This window comes from Hirundo rustica, chromosome 23 (genome assembly GCF_015227805.2).
Source record: "Hirundo rustica isolate bHirRus1 chromosome 23, bHirRus1.pri.v3, whole genome shotgun sequence".
In the NCBI taxonomy this organism is placed as follows: domain Eukaryota; kingdom Metazoa; phylum Chordata; class Aves; order Passeriformes; family Hirundinidae; genus Hirundo; species Hirundo rustica.
Window position 1 is genome coordinate 4,461,122 of NC_053472.1, and position 23,030 is coordinate 4,484,151.

Here is a 23,030-nt window from a genome sequence, read left to right on the forward strand (position 1 = left end):
ACCACACGATTGCCACTTGGCACAGCCCAGGCAGGGCTGCAGCGGCACACACGGAGTTTGCCAGGCCCTGGAGCTCCAGGAGTCATGGAGCTCTTGGCAGACCCTGTCCCTGGGCTGTTCCTGGGGGTAGCAGCTGAAGAGGAACCGCTCCCACCGAGGCTGATTAGCTGCTGCTAAATTAAAAAGGTTTGATGTGGCGGGGACTGCGGAGGGTCCCAGAGCTATCGGCGGGGAACTCATCTGTATCTCATCACCAGCCCAATTAACAGCCCCAGCCCTTGCACTGCTCTGTCTCAGGACACCAGCAGGGCCCGTGGTTAGCTGCAGACTGATGGGCCTCACTTAGGATGGGGAGAGCTGGGCTCGGGGTCTGCAGCTCCCTCCTTCCCCTCCCTAAATCACAGCCTCTCCTCACTCCCTTCCCCCCGTGAAGTTCCCAAACCTCAGCTCGTGATTCCCAGTGAATCCCTCTGCAGGAACTCCACAGTGTTTTATTTTAGAGGGGCAAAGGAAGAGGGGGAAAAAAAGAAAAAAAGATGACATTTCCCAATGCCAGCCCTTGTCAGATCTATAGATCACCAGCACATTAATGAGCCTGTGCTTTATGGAGCATCCTGTGAGCAGAGAGAGCAGCTCTCATATGGCTGTGGAAAAAAATTCCTCTGGTTAAGCTAAATCAGGAAAAGACGCGTTTGGCGCGTTACATAAACGTATTAAAAACTGGATGTCAAAAAGCCCTGCCTCTCCTTGCCCAAAAGCAGCAGCAAGTTAGAGAATCTAAGTGGCTCTAATTCGCTTGCTGGCTGGATCAGCCTCCAAATCTGGTGAACTCTCCATCAAAGCTGAGGAGCTGGAAGTCCCTGTGGCTTCACTGGATGGCAGGAGAGAGAGGAGAGGGAAAGAGAGGAAGAGAGGAATGGGCAGAGTTAAAAGGAGCTTGGTTCAAACTGAGCAGGGAAGTGTTTCAAACAAATCAGTTAATACAACCCTCGGGAGCAAGGCTGTCTCCAGGATGTGAATGCCTACTCTTTACCCTGCTCCTTTAATTAAAATATTTCTAATGATTTATTTAGTCCTTTTCATTAAAAGAAGCCAGGCTGGCAACAAGAAAATAACCATTTATGGCACAGCAGAGCTGCCTTTGGCTTCCCTTTGAAGGATCGTGGAGGGGAAGCAGGCTGGGCACGAGCCTGACAGGTCTCACAGCTCTCTGGGGATGCTCTTCCCAGTTAAACACATCTCAACAAACTCCCTTAGGCTGGGAGGGGCCCTGACACCCCTCTGGGCACTGCTGTGGATCAGGAAAACTCCCTGGGAAAGGGAGAGAAGGCAGAAAAGCTGTCACAGGAGCAGTTTTATGACAGTCAGCTCCTTCCCGGCAGGTTTGTGACGGGGCAGGGCTCGCAGCCACCCCCAAGGGACTGCCCTGTCCTTCCAGCAACTTTTTCCCTGTGGCTGGAAGTGTTCCACCCCCCTGCAGCCTGATGGGGATTTTGGAAAGCTCGATCCGGGTGCAGCTTTCCTGGGCACCTCACAGACACAAAGCTCCTTATTTACCGAGCTGCTACAACAGGCCAGCAAAGGTTTTCTCCTGTCACAGCAGGTTTGTGGGCAAGAGATGAGACTTTAGTCTCAGGGCAGATCAGGCTGCAGTCGCAGCTCCCCGTGGAGCTCTGGGAGAAGCTCTGCTCCAAGAGGACCTGTGAGCTTTACGCGAAGTCCCTGCCACAGCCAAACGCGTCAAAACCAAAGCTGTCACAGGGAGCTTTGCAGCGTCTCCATCCTGAATCCAGCTGAATTTGTGCTCTTATTAATGCAGATGGGCTTGGATCTGTCACTTCTGTTCAGAGGGTGATGGGTTTGGGCGAGGATTAAAAGGGCATTGACGCTGTGAGAGATCTCTGTGGGGGAAATGCCAACCCGATCCCCCCTGCTCGCTCAGAGAAAGGCAGCATCAAAGCCAAGCTGTCACTCGACAGGTAAGAACTGGCAGGTAACATCCTTGCCAAGGCTGAAATTCCCTGCTGCCAGGCCAGGAGAGGGTTCCTGGTGCCAAAATGCTCTGTTGGTGAGGGCAGGATACAATGCCTTTTGTTCTCTGCCAGCATCTAGAAATGGCACTCTCTGAGAAAAGGGCAGCAGGGAAACAAGACAGATGAAATTCCTTTTTTTTTTTTTTTTTTTTTCCCTGGGACTTCTATTTTTTTTTCTCCTGGATAAGGTTTGGATTTACCAGCAAATTCCTTGGATTTTTGTCATGTAATCTCACCAGTCTGCTATCCTCAACTTCAGCTCAAACCGGAAAATACGGCTTGGGCAGAAAGTGTGAGATGAGGAAATACCACTCAAATTAATGATTTTAATGAAATCTGCTCGGTGCTCTGTGGGCAGAGGAAAGCTGTGAGGAACCTACGAGCACTGAGACAAAAACTAAACGAGTGTGAGCTGAGCAAACCTGTTAGAGAGGAACCACAAACCGAGAGTGAAATGAGCTTGGACTTCCCCTCCCAGGGCAGAGATGATGGGGAGCTCCTCACATGGGGTTGCCCCATTTGCTTTCCCTCCCAGAAACAGTTGGAAACGGTTCACAGTACCCACTTCTGTCCCATTTCACAGAAAATTCTCCCATTTCCCCACCCATCCAAATAATTTTAAGCAAATGCAGCCACAAGCTTGAGAACTGAAGGGTCGTGAGCGTGAGCTTGCACCTGGCACACACTCCCTGTCCCGAATTAGCACCTGTGACAGGCCAGAGATTGGCTCTGCCATCACCCCCTCCGGGGCCTGATGGCTTTAGACAAACCCAAACCACCCTGAGGCGCGCTGCTGATGGAGTCAAACACGCTGAGCTTGCCAGCCGGGGCTCGGCCAGAGCTGAGGTGACACCCCGAGCTGAGGTGACACCCCGAGCTGAGGTGACACCCTGAGCTGAGCTGACACCCTGAGAGCTGAGGTGACACCCTGAGAGCTGAGGTGACACCCTGAGCTGAGGTGACACCCCGAGCTGAGCTGACACCCTGAGCTGAGCTGACACCCCGAGCTGAGCTGACACCCTGAGCTGAGGTGACACCCCGAGCTGAGGTGACACCCTGAGGTGAGACCCCGAGCTGAGGTGACACCCTGAGCTGAGGTGACACCCCGAGCTGAGCTGACACCCCGAGCTGAGGTGACACCCCGAGCTGAGCTGACACCCCGAGCTGAGGTGACACCCTGAGCTGCGGTGACACCCCGAGCGCCTCACAGGGCAAACCAGGGGGGTCCACAGCCCCTTTTGGTCCCCAGAGCTCCCCCCCCCGAGCCAAGGACACCCAGGACACGCTCCCAGCCCTCCCCTGGCCGCTCTCACCTGCCGGAAGCCTCCCCGTGTGTGCTGCAGGATTTTCAGGGCGTAGTTGGAGCGTTGGCCTTTGCTGTTGAATTCGATGTGGCCGGTGAGACCTTCCAATTCTACCTGTCCAAGAGAGACTCAGTTACAGCGCCCAGCGAGGCTGCCCCACCCCAGAACCCCCCCAGAGGCAGGAGGGGCGGCCCCACACACCCCACACTCCCGGCAGGAGCAGCAACGCAACCCTCTTATCTCGATCCGGATTATTTCTGGAGTCTGGATGGAGGAGAAAAGACACGGAGAGGAGCAGGGAATCAGCAGCACGAGGTGCCCGGATTGCCTTGCTTTGGAAAAACCAGCTCCACGCCCCATCACTGCCTCCCTCCATCCCAAGGATAAGACCCCTGGGTCTCTGAGCAGCAGAGCTATGGGGAGCTGGAGGATTTTGTTGTCCCTGGCTAAAAGTGAGATTTAAACCAGTGGGCCAAAGTGGTTCAATGCTCAGGTTCAGCTGAGCTCTCCCCTGGAAAATAAAATAAAATAAAATAAAAAAACAACAAACCAAACAAACCCAAAAAAACCTTATAAAGAAAAAAAACCCTTATAAAATATCCTTGTCTCATTTGCACCCAAACAGACTCAGCAACCTGCTCCTCTGCATGGTCACCTCAGCCCTGAGGAGCCACAAACTCCAACTGTTTCACAAGGATGGAATTTCAGAGTGTTCTCGTGCCGGATTTAGGCTTGTTTGGTTCCAGAAATGACAATTTTGGGTTGAAAGGAGCCCAAACCCATAGGGGAACTCGCATCTTGCCCCTGAGCTCTGAGCAATTGCACTGCGTGATCTCGTGTCAGCGCAAGTCAGAGCTCAAATGGCTTAGAAACATTCATACTTTAAAAAAAAAAACAAAAAAACACCTGAATTCCATCTTTTCTGCAGCAAAGCCTGAAAAAGGAGAGTTTCATGCCATTCCAAGGCCGGTGACAACCCAAACCCTCAGATCTCTGTTTTCGCTGCCTTCAGAGAGCCCGGGCAAAGCGTGCCCTGCTGCTGGCGGCGAGGAGCGGCCCCCAGCCCCCTCTCACCATTCTCAGGTAGTTCATGAGGCTGGTGCCGTGCTGCCAGATCTGTGCTGAGCCGCACGACAGCGGCTTGACGCCGATCTCCTGGCTGCGGTTCAGCTCCTGCACCGCCGTCACCACGGCGTACACGGCGTCGAACAGCAGCGCCGAGGACAGCTGCGGGAAAGGCAGGGAAAAGTCAGCGCCTGAGGCTGCAGGGTGAGGTGAAACCAGCAGTTTGTGTTCTGTCACCAGCTGTTCATCCAGGTGTGGCACTGCTCTTTGTGTCACTGCTCTTTATCCCTTCCAGCACCCCTCCTCCCTGCAGGGATCTCTGCTGTTCCTGGCCCATCCAGGCTCACTGCAGGGCTGAGACAATTCCATCCTCCATCGGGAGATGCTGCAGCCAGGGGAGGAGCCCGGCATTCCCGGCTGGATCACACCTGGCCCTGGGAACAGCAGCACAGCCCGTGTGCACGGGATTGCCAGAGGAACCCCGGAGCCATCTCAGCACCACGGGAGCTGCAGAGGGAAACTGCACCCTGCTGCAGGATCCTGGATCACAGAACCACATCTGTCACTGCAGGAGGCTGGGCTGGGCTGGGACCAGCACCCTGAGCACCACCAACACGGGGTCAGGCTGGGCTCTGACTCTGTCACTGTTTTCTTTTTGTTTATTTCAGTTTTTGTACTAGTGCATTTTCAATTTAATTTTCCTAGTAAAGAACTGTTATTCCTATTGCCATACCTTTGCCTGAGAGCCCCTTAATTTCAAAATTATAATAATTCAGAGGGAGGGGGTTTACGTTCTCCATTCCAAGGGAGGTTCCTGCCTTCCTCAGCAGACACCTGTCTTTTCAAACCAGGACAATCAGCTTGGAACACAAAAATCCACCCTCCTGCTGCACCTTGGAGCTGGAGAGTGCTCTCTGCACAGCCTGGGGTCAGCTGGGATGCCCTTTGTGTGGGCTTGTTTCATCCATCACTGTCATCCCTCTGTCTCTGCTTGTCCCTGTTCCTTCCCAATCCTTTCTATCTCAGTTTCTGCTGTTTTCCTTTTCTAATCAAGGGAAGTTTTTCAGAGTTTTGGTGGCTCTGATCAATCTGCTGGCCAGGGGGAATGCTCCTGAGAGAAGCAGGAATTTCCAGGGGGAATTGTTCCTGAGATCTCCTGCCTGCTACCACAGAAGGAAACTCAATTGTGCCACTTCAGTGGCCCTCTCTGGCCACTTCTGACAGGCAGGCCCTCAAGAAATGAGGTTTTGCTAGATCTGCTTGTCCAGCAGCCAAATCCTGCCTTTCACACCCCACAGGGATCATCCATCCCTCGCTACAACCTCCAGTTCCCTGCTGGAACAGTGCTGCTGAGGGAATGTCCGGAGTGGCAGAGCTCATCCCCTCTCCTGCTCACCTCGGCTTTGCTCTCCTCTGCCCAGTTTCTTTGTCCACCATGCCTCACAAACCCCGTTTCTCACCTGTGCACAGCAGTTTCCATGGCTTTGGGCTCGTTACCAATCAGCTATTTTCTCCCTCGTGCTCACTGTTGCGGCCGAGATTTCACTTTTAATTATTGTCACCTCCTGACTCTGCTGGAATTAAGCTGTTGCAGCTCATTACTATCAAAGATGCATTTTCCTCATGGATACTTCCAAGAGCATCCTCTTCCCGTCCCAGCTCCTGGCAGAGGGCTCAGTCTCCAGCCTGGGGCTGCTCTCCCCACCTTACCCTGGCTGTGGCTTCCAGCCCTGCAGTGGCTTCTGCATCCTCTCCTCCTCCCAGAGCCTGACCAGGTTTATTCCCTGCTGCAGGGACAGTCTCGCCCAGCTCAGTGATCCCAACAAACCTTGGGCTTCCACTCTGTTGCTAATTTGGATTTAACCCTGCTTGATCTTACTCAGACCAGTGGCGAGACCTCACTGGCCACGTTGGTGTGGGATCAGACACTCCAAAAGCAGCACAAAACCCTCCAAACCTACAGGTCATCCTAAATTAAAAGGCAGGATTCCAGCCTGATGCCATCAAAACCCCGAACACCAGCTCTGACCACCCCAGTGACCTTTCACTCCTCCAGCCTCCTAAGGCTGACCTAAACATTCCCCTCCTGGAAAAACTTTTCCAGAGATTCTTAGAGAAGCTGATAAATCCTTCTCCCCACCTTTCTTTTATCCCTTCAATACAAATTCTCTCCCTAACAGGGCTTCTCCAGCCTGTCCTGCCCTCACAGCCCCTCTTCCATGAAACTCTTTCCATGCACTTAATTTTAATTATGAACTTCATCCCGTTCAGGTTACAGGATGTCACACCCAATTAGCCATTTCTCTCCTGAATCAGGAACCATATGAACATCAGATGGACAAATGAAACTGTTACGGGACCAAACACAACCCCCACGACCCCAAAGTTTCCCCCATTTCCTACCAAATCAGAATACTGGCCCAGCATTTTTAATTTTCTCCTGCTGGGTTTCCATTTCCATTTTCCCTGAGCAGTTAATCCCTTATTAGCTGGTGAGCAAGAGACTTGTAGATCTCAGTGAAGCATTTGACATTATTGATTGGAATGTTTTACTCCCAAACTCTGGAAAATCCATTAGGATTTCTGCCAGCACCCCTCATGATTTCGAGCAATTTAAGTACTGGGGAGGGTGTGGAGATATACAGGATCAAGTCCTCGTGGCATGGAATAGGAATCCCTCCTCTGCAGCCTGACTTTGCAGGGAATAGATGTAAACCACAAAGTTTTGAGGTCATAACCTCCAGCAAAGGAGTGAAAAGACACCTTTGGAATGTCCTCCAGGCAGATCCAGCCGGAGGGATCTGTCGCTGCCCTCCCGGACGTTCCTCAACTTTCCTCATCTCACCTACAAAAACCTGTCACTCCTTCTACATCCTCATTTTAAACCGCAGCTTTGTCCCTCTGTCACAAACAAGCCAATTTGTCTGCTAACAAATGGATTCTCTCCCTCGCCTGCGCCGTCTGACTTGTGCAGAGCCCTCTTGGTTTTGCGCCCTTCTGCAACATCAGAGCTCCATGGAAAATCCGTGGGCCTTGGGGGAACTTCCCTCAATCCCCAAAAGCCAAATTTTTGTCAGTTCTTGACACTGAAACATGAACAGGTTTGGCTGCTCTGGGTTTTGCCGTGTGGGGTTTTTCTTCCCTCCCTGGAACATTATCAGCTGTATCTTTGCCCCCAAACCCAACACGGGGAATTAAAACCATTAAAACCCTGTGAAACAGACTTTGCAATCTGGATTTTATTCAATGGCATAAACACTTAATTACAAACATCTGTTTTAGCCTAAATCCTAATTACCAAATCTAGCCATCTGTAATTTGAATGATTTTCTCTGATTTCCTTTCTTTGCAATGTGATTAATGAGAATGGCATTAGAGCAGGCAGCTCCCTCCTCCTTTGTCAGATGCTTCCTCAGCTCCAGCAAGAATGCCCTGGGATTTTTGCAGCTCACAGGAAACCTCCCTCCTGTCACTTCCAGCTGTTGAGCTTCCTTTTCTCTCTTTAGGATGAGTTATCCCACAGGATAACTCCTTCCCAGGGTTACCAGGGGAAGTTCTAGCGCAGAGAGATGCTCCTTGCCAGATTTCCAACAGCAGGGGCAGAAAGCTCCTGGATTCACCTCACAGACAAAAGGAACTCTGCTTTGGGAATATTTCACCTCTGCTCTGTAACTTCCCTACCCTCAAATCCTTTTCCCATCACCTGGGATGTGGCATCTTGAAGGATTCCAGCCCCCCCAGGCATCATCATCCCGCATCCTCATCCCTACAGGTTTTGCTGGATGCTCAAGACAAGGCAAGGTAAGAACCTAAAATGAGAATTTTCATTTTCCCATCGCACCTGCTGCTGGCTCCTGCTGGTTCCTGTTTGCACTAGGAGGAGGAAATTTGTTTTTAATGCCTCTCAACAGTCCCTGTGATCCAAAAAGGAATCTTCCTGGTAGAAATCCCATGGGGACTGAGCAGGGCAAGCTGATTGCAGCTGCCTCTGGGTGGGAGGGGAGAGCAGGACGGTCCCAGGCACATGAGCTCAAGCCAAGTGATGTGGACACAAAGGGCAAAAATCTCCTTATTTTGCCTCTTAAGGATCCCTTTGTGGTGACAATAGGAGGTTTTCAGCAGCTCAGCTCATCAAGGGGGCTCTGAGTTCATTAAAATCCCTGCAAAGGGTTCAGCTGATGATATTTTCCTCTCTCTCCCCTCCTGCAGCTGCAGCAAATCTGCTTTGCAAACTCTCCCAGTTGTGGAGAATCCCTGGGGAACACTCCTCAGGGAGATGCTGGAGCACAGCTCAGCCCCTGGCATCTGCCTGACCCAGCCCTTCCTGTGCCATCTGCAGCCACAATCCCCCCTCCACCAGCCGCTTTCCTGGAGTTTGAACGCACAGGGATAAACTTCAAGAGGGAAAAAACCAAATCAGAACTGCATCACCCCCTGCACCCACAGAGAAATACAAATCAAATCAAGATTAGGCTGCAATTTAGAGCTGTGCTCCCAGTCCAGCACAGAGCAGCTCTGCACCCCAAGGTGCTTTGGACTTTCAGGGTCACTTTGGTATTTTGCACATCAGGAGACTCCTCTGTAAATCACAGATTGACAGCTGGAGTCCTCCCCTACCTATTTAATAAATAAAAATGCTCTGCTCTGGCTCTCCCTTCCCATTCCTGGACCAGCATCTCCTCACAAAATCCAATCTGAGGTACAGCAGCAGCCTGGGGATATCCCTGAATCCTTCAGCACAAGATTAAATAGGATTTAATAATTAAATTATTTAATAATTTAAACGACTTTCAAAAATAATTATTTGAGCCCAGAGTCTCTACCCCTGCATTGCTCAGGACCATCCTGAAGCTCTTGCCACAAGGTTTTTCCATGGTTTATCACAGCTCCCAGCTCAGGGAGGTTCTGGGAGATGGGAATGGACTGAGAATTTACTTACTGCTGGCCCAGTAAAAGGAGCGTGGTCACAATTCTCCTGCCAGGACTGGTTGAGGCTCTGGACAAACTCTTGGAAGAAGGCGTGAGACTGGTTGAAAATGGAGAATCCCAGGATGTTGACTCGGTCGTCCAGCAGACTGTCCAGGCGCTGGAGGGAAAACTCCTGCAGCAGCCCAAAACATAAAATGGGATTAGAGGGGAAAACAGGCACTGAGAGCTTCAACCCCACCCAGAGCCCTTGAAGGGAATGAGAGCTGGGAGATCCTGGATGCCAAACCCATCCGGCTGTTGGAAAGGAGAGCCTGGATTTGAACCAGGATTTGATTCAGGCTTTTAATGAAGGTATCACCCCCGTCCAGCACTTCATTGGCCAAATTCCACCAAAAAATAAACCCCAAACCCTCCAAAGAGGGTGTCACCCACCTGCTGAGTGAAGCTGCTCTGCCACCACATCCAGTTTGGTGACACCAGGTTTCGACTGTTAAATTAAATCAGTTCTTTCCCACAGTAGGAGGAACAGAATTCTACCTAACCCTAAAAAACCCCAATCCTGCACTGCTCCTTTCTGCTGCCAGCTGCCAGGAGGAGATGCCACCCTGGGGAGGCTTGGAGAGTGACTTGACTGTGGGTTTTGGAGTTGGGAGCCTCCTCTTGCATTTCTGCAAGCTGTAAGAAGTATTAAAAAAACTACATTTAAAAAAAAAAAATAAATTAAAGCAAAAATAGAGGGCTCGGGTTTGCCCCTCACATCCACGTAAGCAGCCACACAACAAAGCCTGGGGAAGAGTCCTTGTCCTATTAGCAGGGAATAATGGCGCTTTCCTCACTAATTTCTCTTCTGCTAATTGCTGAAGTGGAGTGAGAAGGTGGGAGCGACAGTTCCAGCGACTGCTGGATGCCCAGCACGGATCCAGCCCTCCCTGGGGTGGTGAGATTCCAGCAAGTCGAGCCACTTCTTATCTTTGCTGGGCACGCAGGAGCAATTCCTGTCAATCTCCCAAACGTGGGACTTACAAGACTTATTCCAGCCCTGGCCAGGACCCACGGGAACGTGACCAAGCCCGGGATGAAGCCCATTTCGGACGCGCCGCCGGGTTAACGTCGGGCGACGTGAAATTGCCTGCGAGCTATTGATTCATTTGAATGATATCAAAGCCCTGCCTTGCTGACAGGTGATCCATTCACCCACGGCATCCTGTCAGCCCCGGCAAGCAGGGCAGATGGCTAATGAGGAGCTGGGCCCGAGGAGATGCTGGCTGCAGGCAGAGCGGCAGGAGGGATGTTCAAACCCCTGTAAAATCCTCTCTCCCCGCAGCCAGAGCCTCGAGGCAAATCGTGCAGGGCACCAGGCAAACAGCTGCCCCACTGCCCTCTTGGCTTCGGGATATCCGGGAGGAAAACGAGATGTTTTGTACCCCAACAGCCGCAAAATGCAAGGTTTCATCTGGTGCCAGCCCGCCCCAACCTCAGGGCAGCTGAAATCGGTGTGTTTGTTTATTTGCTGTGCCTTTTCTCCCCTGAAAACACTTCCAAGCTTTTGAAGTTGAAGGTTTTGTTGTGCTCTGATCTTTAAATCAGCAATTACCTGGTGGGGGAATGAAGTGGTCTCACTGCACGTGGGGAAACTGAGGCAGGGGTGAGATTCACCTCAGCCACAGGGCTGAACCCCAGGTCCTGCTGCCCTGACTGGCTGTGCCACGGCCAGAACCAGCCCCCTGAAGGGTCCTTTTCCCACTTTCCCTGGGTAAATTCAGGGAGCTGCCAGGACCCTCTGCCTGCAAAACAACCACAGCCAGGCCCTGACAGGCTCCAGAGCCAGTAATTCGCTCTGGTTCAAGCGTTACCAGCAGCTTTGCCCAGCTCCCATCACCACTGGCAGCTTTGTGCAAGCTTTGGTCCTTTCCTACAGCCATCCCTCTCCATATCCATTTCTCCAGGCAAGCCTCCAGCTGCGGAAAACCCCATTTCTGTGTCTGTCACGTCCATAAAGCATCGCCTCTGTGACACACGGGGGTGGCACAGCCGGCACCCGACCCCTTCCACCCGCTGCTCCCCGTCCCTTCCCTCTCCAGCTCCAGCTCCCATCTTTGACCATTAAATGTCTTTCCGTGAGATGAGCACAAGAGCAGCCAGCAGAGCCGGGTCAGGGGGAAATGAGCCGTGAGCTGCCTATGCAATGAGATGGAGATAAACCACCCTAGGGGGACACACTTCATTTGCAGTGGGATAAGAGAGATTTGGTAAGGTCAGGCTTTGCTGCAGAGGGCAAAGGGGTGAGAGCATCCCGATACTCCCGGAGCTGCCAGCACAGCTTCTGCCCCTTTTTCATTTTTTTTTCTGGTTTGTATTTTCCCTTTTTACGCACTCATTCGCCACGCTTGACATTTCCAAACCCGCGTTTCGCAAACAAAACCTCATTTGCTATTCCAGACCTGCACCTCTCAGCTGGTTTCCCACCCGCCCTGCTCTCCTCCCACGCTGCCGCCACGGGCAGGACAAGGGGTGGAAAACCCCCGATCTCAGGGGGATTCTCAGGTGGAGAGCCGAGGATTTCTCTCCAGTAGTGAAGCTGATTCCTGCACAAAACCCTTTCCCAGCTGCCTTTTTCTCCCCCTGGTGTTCCTCTCCCTCACCCTCAGCGCTGGCTGGAACTTTTGCAGGATACAAGATTCCCAATGCAATAAGAGCAAAGAGCCATTAGGAAAATAACTCTGACATCCTCTTTAAGAGGGGACTGCGAGCCTCTTCCACCTGTGCAAACACAGCTTTGTAACCACAGGCCTACAGAAAATGCCATCAAAAAGATGGGTGCAAGCAGCAGCTCCCTCTTTTCCTCCCATTCCACTGTTTTTTTTAATCCCTTTCCCTACATTGGAGGAATTGCAATAATTGCCCCAAACTTGGCCCTCAATCTCAGTCCAACGTGAGGCACGGAGACCACCAGGAATCACGCCAAGGTGAATTTCAGGGACACAAATCCTGCCTGCCTGAATTCCTCCCCCTCTTTCCACTCTGTTTTTTAAAACACCCACCACATGTCAATAATCTGTTTCAAGGGAACTCGGTTTAAAAAAAAAAAAAAAAAAAAAAAATTAGACCCGGAGGATCTGCAGCCAAAATTAATGAACTTTTTCACAGGAAGAAAAATCCCCAGGCCTCGCTCCCATCGCAGCAAATTCAGCAGCAGGCACCAGCAGGCAAATACGGTGTAGATTTTCTGACTGCTACTACGGGGCTGCAAGCACGGAACGCGTGCTGTTAAATAACAACACTTAGCAATTCCGTGGCATGCTGTATTTTCCGAGTGCTAGGCACACATTAGCTAATTGAATTCCACGGGGTTCCCTGGGAGACGGCGCTGGAGGAGTTATTAGAGGATGAAGTCACTCCCCGGCTCTCTGCACCGCGCAAACCCCGTGGAACGGCCCCGGCACTGAGGTCGCTGGGAGGATCTGGCTGATGAAAGCCACAGAGCCGAGCTCTGCCATCCTCAAGCCGTGAGATTGGATTTTTTGGCGTGGCTGGGTGTGAGTTATGAGCAGATCTGCAGGGCACGGTCCCTGTTCCGTTAGGGACGTGAAGCCGGCAGGGACAAGCGTTGTCACTCGCCGCAGGTCCTGCTCTGCAGGTCTGGATGGAGGATCAGCTGAGCCTGACCAGGACTCTGCACCCACAAGCCCTGTCCCACCTCAGCTGGCTCCGGGGCTCCTGCAGCACCCCTGAGTTTGGGAGGGAATTCACAGAATCCCAGAATCACCAGGTTGGAAGAGATCTCTGAGATCACGGAGTCCAACCCAACCCTGAGACCTCAACTAAACCCTGGCACCGAGTGCCACATCCAGGCTTTGTTTAACCTTTTTTCGATTGTCCCTCCTGCCCTGGCCGTGTCACTGTGGGACGCCCCAGCAGGGACACGCTGCTCCTCACACCGGCACTGGGTCAGAGTGGAAATCCCAGCTGCCTTGCCCCAGGGGAAATTAAGAGTTATTATACCCAAAATACAGAGGAGGAAACTGAGCAGAGTCACAAACAGCAAGAGATTCGTACCCGGCAGCACGGCTCTTAGAAACACGGGATCGTGGAATGGTCTGAGTAGGAAAGGACATCAAGCAGCCTCTCATCCCACCCTGACACCTTCCACCATCCTAGGGTGCTCCAAGCCCCATCCAGCCAGGCCTTGGGCACTTCCAGGGATCCAGGGCCTGCCCACCCTCCCAGGGAACAATTCCTTCCCAATATCCCATCTAAATCCACATTCCTTCACCTTAAAACCATTTCCCCTTTCCCTATCACCCACGGCGTTGTAAAAATGCCTCTCCAGCCCTCTTGTGGGTGATGTTCAGGCACTGGAAGGTGCTGTAAGTCACTCCAAAAACTCTCTTCTCCAGGCTGAGCAGCCCAAAAGAGAAGTGGGTTAAAAACCTGCCCTACAACACAAAACATGACAGCCAACATTCATCTATCAGCGCCTCACTAATGAGGTTTCACCCCAAACCTGCAGCTACCTAATCAACTCCTAGGCTGAAGGAAATCCCGGAAATTACAGCCAGTTCTTCCCTCACCACTGGCTCCACTGCTTCCCAAGAAGATTGGCTGGAAACTTCAGCACAGGAGTCGAGCCCAGCAGGAAATTCTCCATGTCACAGCAGCCTGTCTGGCACAAAATTGTGTTTGAAAGCGTGGAGCCGCCTCCCCTACTCTGCCACACTGGGATGGAGAGTGGCTCCCGGTAATTCCTCCCCCTGCAGCAGCCACTGTGCTGCTCAGCACTGCAGCAGCTCCCGAGCTCCTTCCAGCACATCGATTTGGCCGGTGATGCTGCTCTGCAGCCCGTGGGTGTGGGGGTGTGTGTGCAGGACCTGGATCCTTATCCCATCTTTAACAACCCGGAGCGGCAGCGAGCGGTGCCTGCAGCCTGGGGAGAGCCTAAACAGGGGCTCCTTTCATTGCCAGGGACACCCAGACCTCCCCAGGCCCCGTCTGAGCTCATCCCAGGCCTCTGGAAGGAGCAGGGTTTGCTCAATTCAGGCTGCACCAACAGCAAGGTCCCCACTCCATCCCTCCTCTCACTCGCAGTTTCATCTTCCTCTCCTAATCACTGCAAGGACTTTTATCGGATTTTTGGCTCTGCTGATTAACAGCCTCCAAAACACCCTCCAACACTGTGCTCAGCAGGAGAAACTCCCTGCTGTAAACTCAGCAGAGACTGCACTGACCTCGCTCCCCTCTGACAGCACCAAAAGCTGATTTACACCTGGCCCAGGACTCTCTGTGCTGTTCCTTCTCTTTTTTTATGTGGGATGGGAAAGGAGAACACCGGGCCAAGGCTTCCATTTCTCTATTAAACCCTCACTCTGGCAAAACCTCCTTGTCCAGAGTGTTTGGTGCTTAGAAAAGCTCTCCAAACCCCGAGTGCAACGTCCATCCCGAGGTTTCCTGGCAGCTTTTGTGCAAGAGCCAAACCTGCGGCGCCAGCTCGGCACAGCTCTGGCGACATCACCTGTGTGTGTCATCATTCACCGTTTTTGGGGTAATAAAGTATCCCAGAGCAGGTTCTTTGGGCAAACAGAACTCCAGGGAGCCTCTGCCCAGGTCATGGAAGGCAGAACTAAAACACTGAACCCAAAAGGAGCTGGGCCCTGCAATGGTCACCTCTTCTCCCCCGGTCCTAGTGACCATTTTTTTCCCCCCAAAAATCACCAAACCTCCTCAGTTAGAGGTGGAGAAAATTCCTTCCTTTCCCTCTGGATCCTGCTGCCCTCAGAGCCGAGCTGCCAAGCCTGCAAATCATTCAAAGCTCCCCTCAGAACACATTTATTTGTTTGCTCAAGTGGACAATATTATGTTAAGTGCTTTCCATGGATTTCCTGAAAGGCTCCATTTATCTATAAACTATCGACGGAGTCAGTAAGTTTCTAATGGGCCACGTGTGAAAATCAATTTCTCAAGGAGGGGAAAAAAAGTGGAAAAAAGTCACCACAGCAACAATTTGAGTAGGTAAGTGGATGGGGGAGATCTACTCAAGGCAATGCCATTTGGCCATTCAGGTGGGGAAAGAGAAGCTGTGACCTCGGTGAGCTCAGGGACAATTTAAGGGAACCCTGTTTATATCTGTGATTGGATTTCTCTTCCCCAAAAAAAGCATCACCGTGCCTAACGGGTCTTGAACCTCCTCACACAAGGCCAGCTGTTAAATTTTGGAGGCTGTTCTTCAAACAAGAGCACTTCTAGGAAAATACACTGCCCAGACTTGAACTTCTCTTCAGGGAGCCCGAGGTTTGGGGAGAGACAAATCCACAAAGAGGTCAAGTGCTGAATGTTGGGATGTGAAAGAAGACAGCTCTTGGGAAAAAAGGGGTGGGAAGTAAGGCAGAGGGAAAGAGAGAGATTTGCCTTCACCTCAGAGGGGCTGGGGTATATCTGAGAGAATGATTTACCCAAAAATCGGGAATCAAGCACAGGGATCTGGTCAGAAAGTAAAGAGGGCTCAGGCAGCAAAAGGCAGGGAGGCACAGGCACTGCTTTGTCTAAACCCTCCTTCCCTCACGCAAACTACAACGAGGAGAAATTGCTTTGGCAGCCTTGCAAAAACCTGATCTGTTTGCCCTGCTCCCACATGCCACTGAAAATATGATCCATAAATCCCGGCAACGATCGGGGCTCTCCAGAACGCTCCGCATCAGCTGCTGGGAATCGGGAGGGCTGGCTGGGCTGGGAGGGGAAATCTGTCACGGGGTAACCAGGGACTCTGCCTTCCTCGCCTGGGGGAGGCACAGGGAGGCGCCCCAGGCAGCAGAAAGCTCAAACACCACGGCCTGTGCTGGAGCTCACGGTGAAAAAGAAGATTATTTCACCAAAAAAAGGTAATTACACAAAACCTGGCCAAAGCCTGATGTGTCGTTCCCTGTCCCTGTGCTTGATTTGACATCATCTTTTCCTTCCAAGGGATGTCGCCCTGCTGACAAGCGACAGCAGAAACGTGTGACGCTCTCCGGGGGACTTGGACACCAATTTCCCCTCCAGTTCCAGGCTGACAATTCAGCTTTGAAAACCTCGTCCTGTACGAAGACCTCTTTATAAATCACGAAACAAAGGAGACAGTGCGCGAAACAAGGCAAAACAAAACAAAAAAAAATCCCCAAACCCAAACCGATTTATCTGGTCTGTGGGAGTTGAACGTGGCAGCTGTTTTATCAGCAGCAACACCTGCACACAATTTTGTCAGGGAACAGAACTGCATCCAGCGAATTGCTCTGCCTGACTTAAGGCGCTGGGAAACCTCCTTTGCACCTTCCCCCTTTACAGTAATAATTTTAATTGTTTCAATTATTCCCGTCTAAATCGCCTTGACAAATATTTTGAAATTTAAACCCAGCCTGAGGTCCGGACGTTATTTAAAAATGAAACTAAATGACAAACTAAACAGAGAAAGAAAAAAAAAAACAAAAAAAACCACCAAGCTACACAGAATTAACAAGCTAAAAGAATTAATTGTAGCGTGGGGTTTTGAAGGCATCCAACACCCCTCCTACTCTGTGCTGCTGATTTCAGGGATTTCCAGTGCTGGAAGGAACATTTCCTTCAATGCACAGCAGTCTGCTTGCAATGGTCTATTTGTGCCGCATTTATTATTATTATTATTATTATTATTATCATTATCATCATCATCATCAACATTGTCCCCTCACATGGCCCTGAGCTCTGTGGAGACCCTGCCAGGGAGAGAGGGAAGGGATGATGAACAGCTCTGAGATCATCCCAGCAACATCCTCAGGGAATTTCCTCCCTCCCAAAAGTCCCAGAGCGAGGGAATCATCACCACGTGGAGATTCCAGGGAGAAACTCGGGTTGGATGAGGATTTTTTTTGCCAGGGGATGGAGCACAGGAGAGCTGCCAGGAGTGCCCCAAATGCAGCTGATGGATGTGGGGAAGAAAAATGCACCAGACCCGAGAGTTCTCCTGGAAAATTTGCCAGGCTGCTGCCGCTGCCGACAAAAACGGGTCCCTGGAGCCGGCTGAAGGAGGCTGATAATGAATTTGCACGCAGGAAAAGGAGCCTCTGGATATTTTTACATTTACATTTTTGCCTCGGCTCCCATGGAAATATGTCAGGGGCTGAGGGTTCCTCCTCATCTGCTCCAGTGATCTCCTGGTGCCACTCCCTGCAGCCACCAGGCTGGGACAGAGGGGCCATCACCCCCCAAAATCCCCTCCTGTGCCCCAGCACACAGAGAATTCCCTCCTCTGACACTCACAGAGAGCAGAGCTGCACCACACCACGAGCTGTCGCCTGGGATGTGCTTATTAAATAAAATTAACGCTAAAAGACAGAAACAGAACTCCCCTCTAGAGCTGCGGGGCAGGTGTTTAATTCAGCATTTTATCCTATTTTCTCCTCTTTTTTTTTTTTCTTTTTTGCCTGTGATATTTTTCCATCTCCAAGCAGCTCAGTGCTCTACAGATTCTCTATTCCCTTTTCTGATGGGTTCTCTCTCCATTTAAGCCATCTTTTTGCTTGCTCCCCTTGACAGTAGTTCACTGTGATTTTATCTTTTCTATTAGGCAGTGATTGCAGAACCTCAGAGGGTTCATTAGGAGCTGGATAATCCCTCCAGATTTATGAGCCTAAATTGCTCACTCCCATCTCCAATGCCCATTTAAATATTACTAATTTCCTTAAACATCTCTTCCATCTGCCCAGGTTTTGTCTGATGTCACCATTCCATAACGATCCCTGCCAAAAATCCAGCCAGTTCTGCTAAGGGCTGGGCTTTTGGACAAAGCGGTTAAAATAACCCGGATAAACAGATTAATACCCTGAGAGAGCGGACAGAAACAAAACTCATTTCTTTCTCACCTGCCCTGGCTGCATTCCACAAGATGAATGGGTTTGAAAGGCAAATTTCACCTCCAGCAAATGCTTAATCACACCCGTGCTCAGGACCGGGGTGGGGCAGAGGTGGGAGCTCCATTTCCAGAGTTGTTTCTGTTGTCGGAGCAGCCTCCACGGGCAGGCTCCACTGAGCTGGAGATGTGCAGGTGGAAATCCCTCCCTGCTCCGTGGGACTGGGAATGCCTTGGGGAGGGCAGGTGGAAGAGGAGCAGCTGTTGGGAGCACTGGAAATATTTCCTGGGAGCGGGAATGGGAACGGCTGGGTTTGGCGTTGCGGGCAGATCTGGCGGGGGTGGAATTGTACCTCAGCAGCTCTGCCTGGGACACCGTGACTCGGGGCACAAACCACAGCCCCCAGGCTCCACCCCTGCAGGAACATCCATCCCTCCCTCTGCCCTCCTGCCCATTCCAGGGGGATGAAGGGGATCAGTGCAGTGTGTCTCGCTGGACTGACCTGTGGATCGAACACCGAACAGGAACACAAGCGTTGTCCAGCCAGGAGCCTCGTGGCCATTTCTATTCCTTACACTTCTCTCTCTCTGACACCTCCTTCCCCTCTTCCCTCCTCCATTCTGTGCCCCAACTGCTCCCAACCCCTCCACTTCCCTCCTTCCCCTGCTCCCATCCACTCCAGCTCCCCAGCCCACACGTTTGGCTCCGTCCCCTCCCGTCTGTCTGCCACCCAAACACAAAGCGTGATTCAGCTCTCGGCTTCCCTGCCAGAAATATTAATAGAAATTAGAGAGCAGGAGAATCACTCGGGCTGGGAGGCACCTCCACTGAATCCCCCAGGTTTCCATCAGCCCCACAAGCAGCACTAACGGCCGGGTTCCTGCTCTCCTGCTGGGACCTCCCTCACTCCCCCCTGCAGCAGCAGAAGTTCCTTGGATGTTTATTTTGGATTTTCCCAGTTCAGCACAGCACTGAGGGGTTTAACCACACCATGCCCCCGTTAATGTTATTGGTGGCCATAAAGCCAAAGCGCCACTCTGGAGATATCCCCTGCCCCCAACTTTTATGGGATCATCCTTCCTTTGCCTCAGGGAGCAGAGCAGCAGGAGGGCACAGGGCTGCGATGCCTTCCAGATGCTCATCCCTGGCCTTTTCCAACACAGGGAGTGGGCTGGGGAGGGAATGACAACACCAGCATAACCCCCACAAATCAGGACAACCAAGAAATTCAGGAAAATCAGGAAATTCAGGACAATCAGGAAAACCAGGAGCCACCCATCTGCTGGAGCTTCCCAAAGTCCTGCACATCTCATTGCTCCTGTCACAATGTCCACAATTCCTGCCTTTGGATGCTGCACCAACCGTTTTCCACCTCCCAAAGACCTTCCCAGCTTTGCAGGAATGATGACTGAAGATTTTTTTGTTGTTGTTTTTTAGCTTTTTAGATATTTTTCAAGTATCTGTATTATCATAGCTTTTTAACATGTAGTTGTAGAGTTTCCAGTAATTTTCCTGCCCGTTCTCACATTTCAGAACAATAAGCCAGCCTTTCTTAACACGTTCTTGAAACTCTGGTTAGCCTGATCTTAACAACGGGAATTTCTAACGAGGACATTTTGGTTTGCACCAGAATTTAAGAGACGGAACAAGACATGGAACAGCTCCAGGGGGCAGAACCAAGGGCGGGTTGCTGGGGCAACTGGTCTCTTGTTGGATGTACCTGTTAGATGAACTAATTAATTAACCTGATGGAAGTTGTAGAAATCCAATACCAGGCGTGCACAGAAAGCTTTTCGAATTACGATTCTTGCTTGTTGTTTGGAAAGATTTTGCCTGGTGATTCTAGGCAGCAGGTGACACCCCTGCCTCCCTCCCTCCCCAACACACGCAGATCCCATGGGTCAGGGGGATCAGCTCCCATTAAAATGACTCCACACTCAGGGAGGAAAAGCTGGGAGAAACTCCTTACCAGATTAGTGAAGATATAGGTGTAATAGGCAGATGCCATCCCCAGTTCAGCTGCCTGTGAAGGGAAGGAAAAAAGAGATTAAACCAGAGCCTGACAATCTCCGATCTCCACTCCAGCAAGGCAGAGCCAGGGCCACATTTTGCTTTTTCAGGCTTATCTCCTCCTGCAATAAGGGAGGGTGGGATGCAGCAGCACAGCTGGACCTGGGAAATTAAAGTCTGGGGAAGCAATTTTTCAGCAGGACTGAGCCAGCCTGAGGTCTCCTGCCCATGACAGCCCTGACAAAGCACCTGCCCAGGCAGAAATGACCCGGGTCCAGACCTCTGGGAGCATCCCTGCTCTCCCCGCGGCACTCCGAGATGGAATTCAGGGATTTCTGCATCCTGCAGGCGCATCCATCCAAGGACAAACTCTAAGGAAGACACCTGTGGAAAGCAGAAGCTGTTAACTCCCAGCAGAACAGCTTCTGAGCCCCTGGCAGACCCCAGTGGGGCACAGAGAAACTGCAAAGGGGAGGTGAGGTGGGTCCTGCAGCCCCAGAACCGCTTGGGATGAGGAATTCCATGATGCTTGTGGAGGAAAATAAAGATTTCTGCTTTGTGCGTGGATGCTGCTTTGCTCCTGTTTTGGGACATAACGAGGGAAAAGAGCAGCTGAGAACTCCAGGCTTGTTCCTTCCACCACAAACACCACGATGGAGGGAGAGAGAAAGGCAGGAAAAGCTCTTGGGGGCTACAGGAAAAGGACAATCAAGCCCCTGGTGGTTTTCCAGTTTAATCAGTCAGATTTGGGCTCAAATTCCACAAATTAATGAGCATGGAAGAGACCCAGTAACTCAGCCTGCTCTCCAGAATTGAGACAGGGCTGTGCTGGCCACAGAAATAGAAGAAAACAGGGCAAAACTGTCCAGGGGTGCAGAGAGAAGGACACGGAATTTTCCATGGGGATGATCTGTTCTAGAGATCACAGAGCAGACAACTGAAGCCCTTTCCCAAAGTTCTCACTACACAAGGAGCTGGTTGAGGGAACAGATGCTCAGGAAAGTGGGGCATTAATCTGCAGATGCTCCTGGAAGCCTCTGTTCCCCTGCCAAGCGCAGCTGCTCTCAAATCAAGCTTCCAGACCCTGGCAAAGAGGTTTTCCCAGCAGTCCAGACCACACAGAGGGACGGGAGGCGAGGAGGGAAGGACCAAAGGCAGCAGCTCCTGGTGCGAGTCCCTTTTCATCCCTCCCAGAAGCTGCGACAACAGAGTGAGGGCAGGAACGAGGGAAAGAGGCAGCTTGGATTGCTCCTCTCCCTTTTCCTGTCTGTCTTTTACCTGTTCCTGTGCAAACCTGAGGCCACCACCACTGCTGGTGGCTGAGGCCTGGCTGTGCCCTCTGGCTGCACATTGTTGCACCGGACACAGCAAAGCCGTGTGCTCCAGGAGTCACCCGATCCCAGAGGAACCCATCTCATTTTTCACCCCCTCCACAGCAAAACTTGGCACCAGTTCCCTCTCCTCATCCCTTCCTGGGGACAGTGACGATGCCAGCTCTCCCTGTGACCCACTCTGAGTTCGGTTTCAAGGGCAGAAAATCAAGGTGAGCAGCAAAGCGGCGCCTGAGCGCGCCTCTCCCATCCGTTCACCCGGCCCTGGCACCTGGGAGCGAGACAGGCTGGGAATCTGGGAACCATCCACATGTCTCCAGCCCACCTGTGGAGGGATGAGAAACTCTCAATTCCTCTCTCTGTGCAGGGCTGCTCTCCTGGGACAGACCCAGCAAAACCACAGAGCGTTTTTCCCGCCGCTGCTGCCCCGAGGGACGGGACGTGGATTCACCTGATGCTCAGCACCACCACCACCCCTGGCTCCACCTCTATCAATAAAACACTTTCCAGCCTCCCAAACTGTAAGAAGTTGCCGGATCAGGAGCTCTTTATTTATTATCCTCCATCCCTACAGTCCTCTAGCTGGAAGAACCGGGTTTTCCTGGGAAATGCCGGTGATTCCCGGAGTTCCTCAGTGGTGGCAGAAGGAGGCTGGAGCTGGGCAGGGAGATGTGGGTGCCTGGAGAGAGCTGCTGGGAGCCTGTGGGAAGTCACTATAGCAACAGAGCAGGGGGACAGCCCTCAGCAGCCAGGCAGCAACAGGGGGGAAAAAAAAAACACATAACCCACCCCCCTCGAGTAGACAACCCCAAAAAATCCCCCAAATTGTCTATTTAGAAATGAGAATTCCCATGTAGTAGAATAAAAACCTTTTGGGGGAGGAGAGAGGAATGATAAAAACATCCCTGCTGGATGTCATCAAGGATAAATCTGACACGGGCAAGGCCTTTGGATGACACATTCCCTTGGGACAAAACAGCCAGGACTGTGGAATGCCAACACCAGCCAGGGGGATCCCAGTGCTTGGATCCTGCCTCTCTTCAGGAATCTAGTTCCCTGCTTCTGGTTCCCTCCAGGATGTGGGAAACTCTGCTCCATCTGGAGCCACTGCTCAGTTTTGAAGCAGGCTATCAAAACAAGTGCTAGAAACTGCAGCCAGGGACCGTTTAAAAATAAACAGGATTAAAATAAAATCTCGGTTAATAAGACAATAAAAATAAAAAAGAAGGAAAAAGTTAGATAACGGGAGGGGGAAAAAAGAATGCACATTTCAGAGAGCTGAGCAGCCCTTCGCAGCTCTTTGATGGCAACACCACTTGTGGAGAGCAAACATCCCCTCAGAGCAATTAAACCATCACTCGCATAGATCCAGCCCTGGAAATTCCATCAGTGGCAATTCCCTTCTGGGCAGAGCCCATTCCCAACGCTGCTGTGGGAATTTTCACTTTTCAATATGTTTTATTGTCACACCAGACACAGCAAAGCTGTGTGCTCCAAGGAGTC

General features: G+C 51.6%; 1 protein-coding gene across 1 annotated transcript in view; it reads right to left on the bottom strand.

Annotated features, from left to right (window-relative positions):
• The window catches only part of GRIK4 (glutamate ionotropic receptor kainate type subunit 4), a 176,709-nt gene that overhangs the window by 31,148 nt on the left and 122,531 nt on the right, over positions 1-23,030 (bottom strand). The window contains exons 7-10 of the mRNA XM_040085041.1: positions 20,156-20,209; positions 9,342-9,503; positions 4,412-4,564; positions 3,347-3,451 (exon numbers count right to left, since the gene is read on the bottom strand). Of these exons, the coding sequence (XP_039940975.1) occupies positions 3,347-3,451; positions 4,412-4,564; positions 9,342-9,503; positions 20,156-20,209 (474 nt within the window). The remainder of the gene's footprint in view (positions 1-3,346; positions 3,452-4,411; positions 4,565-9,341; positions 9,504-20,155; positions 20,210-23,030) is intronic.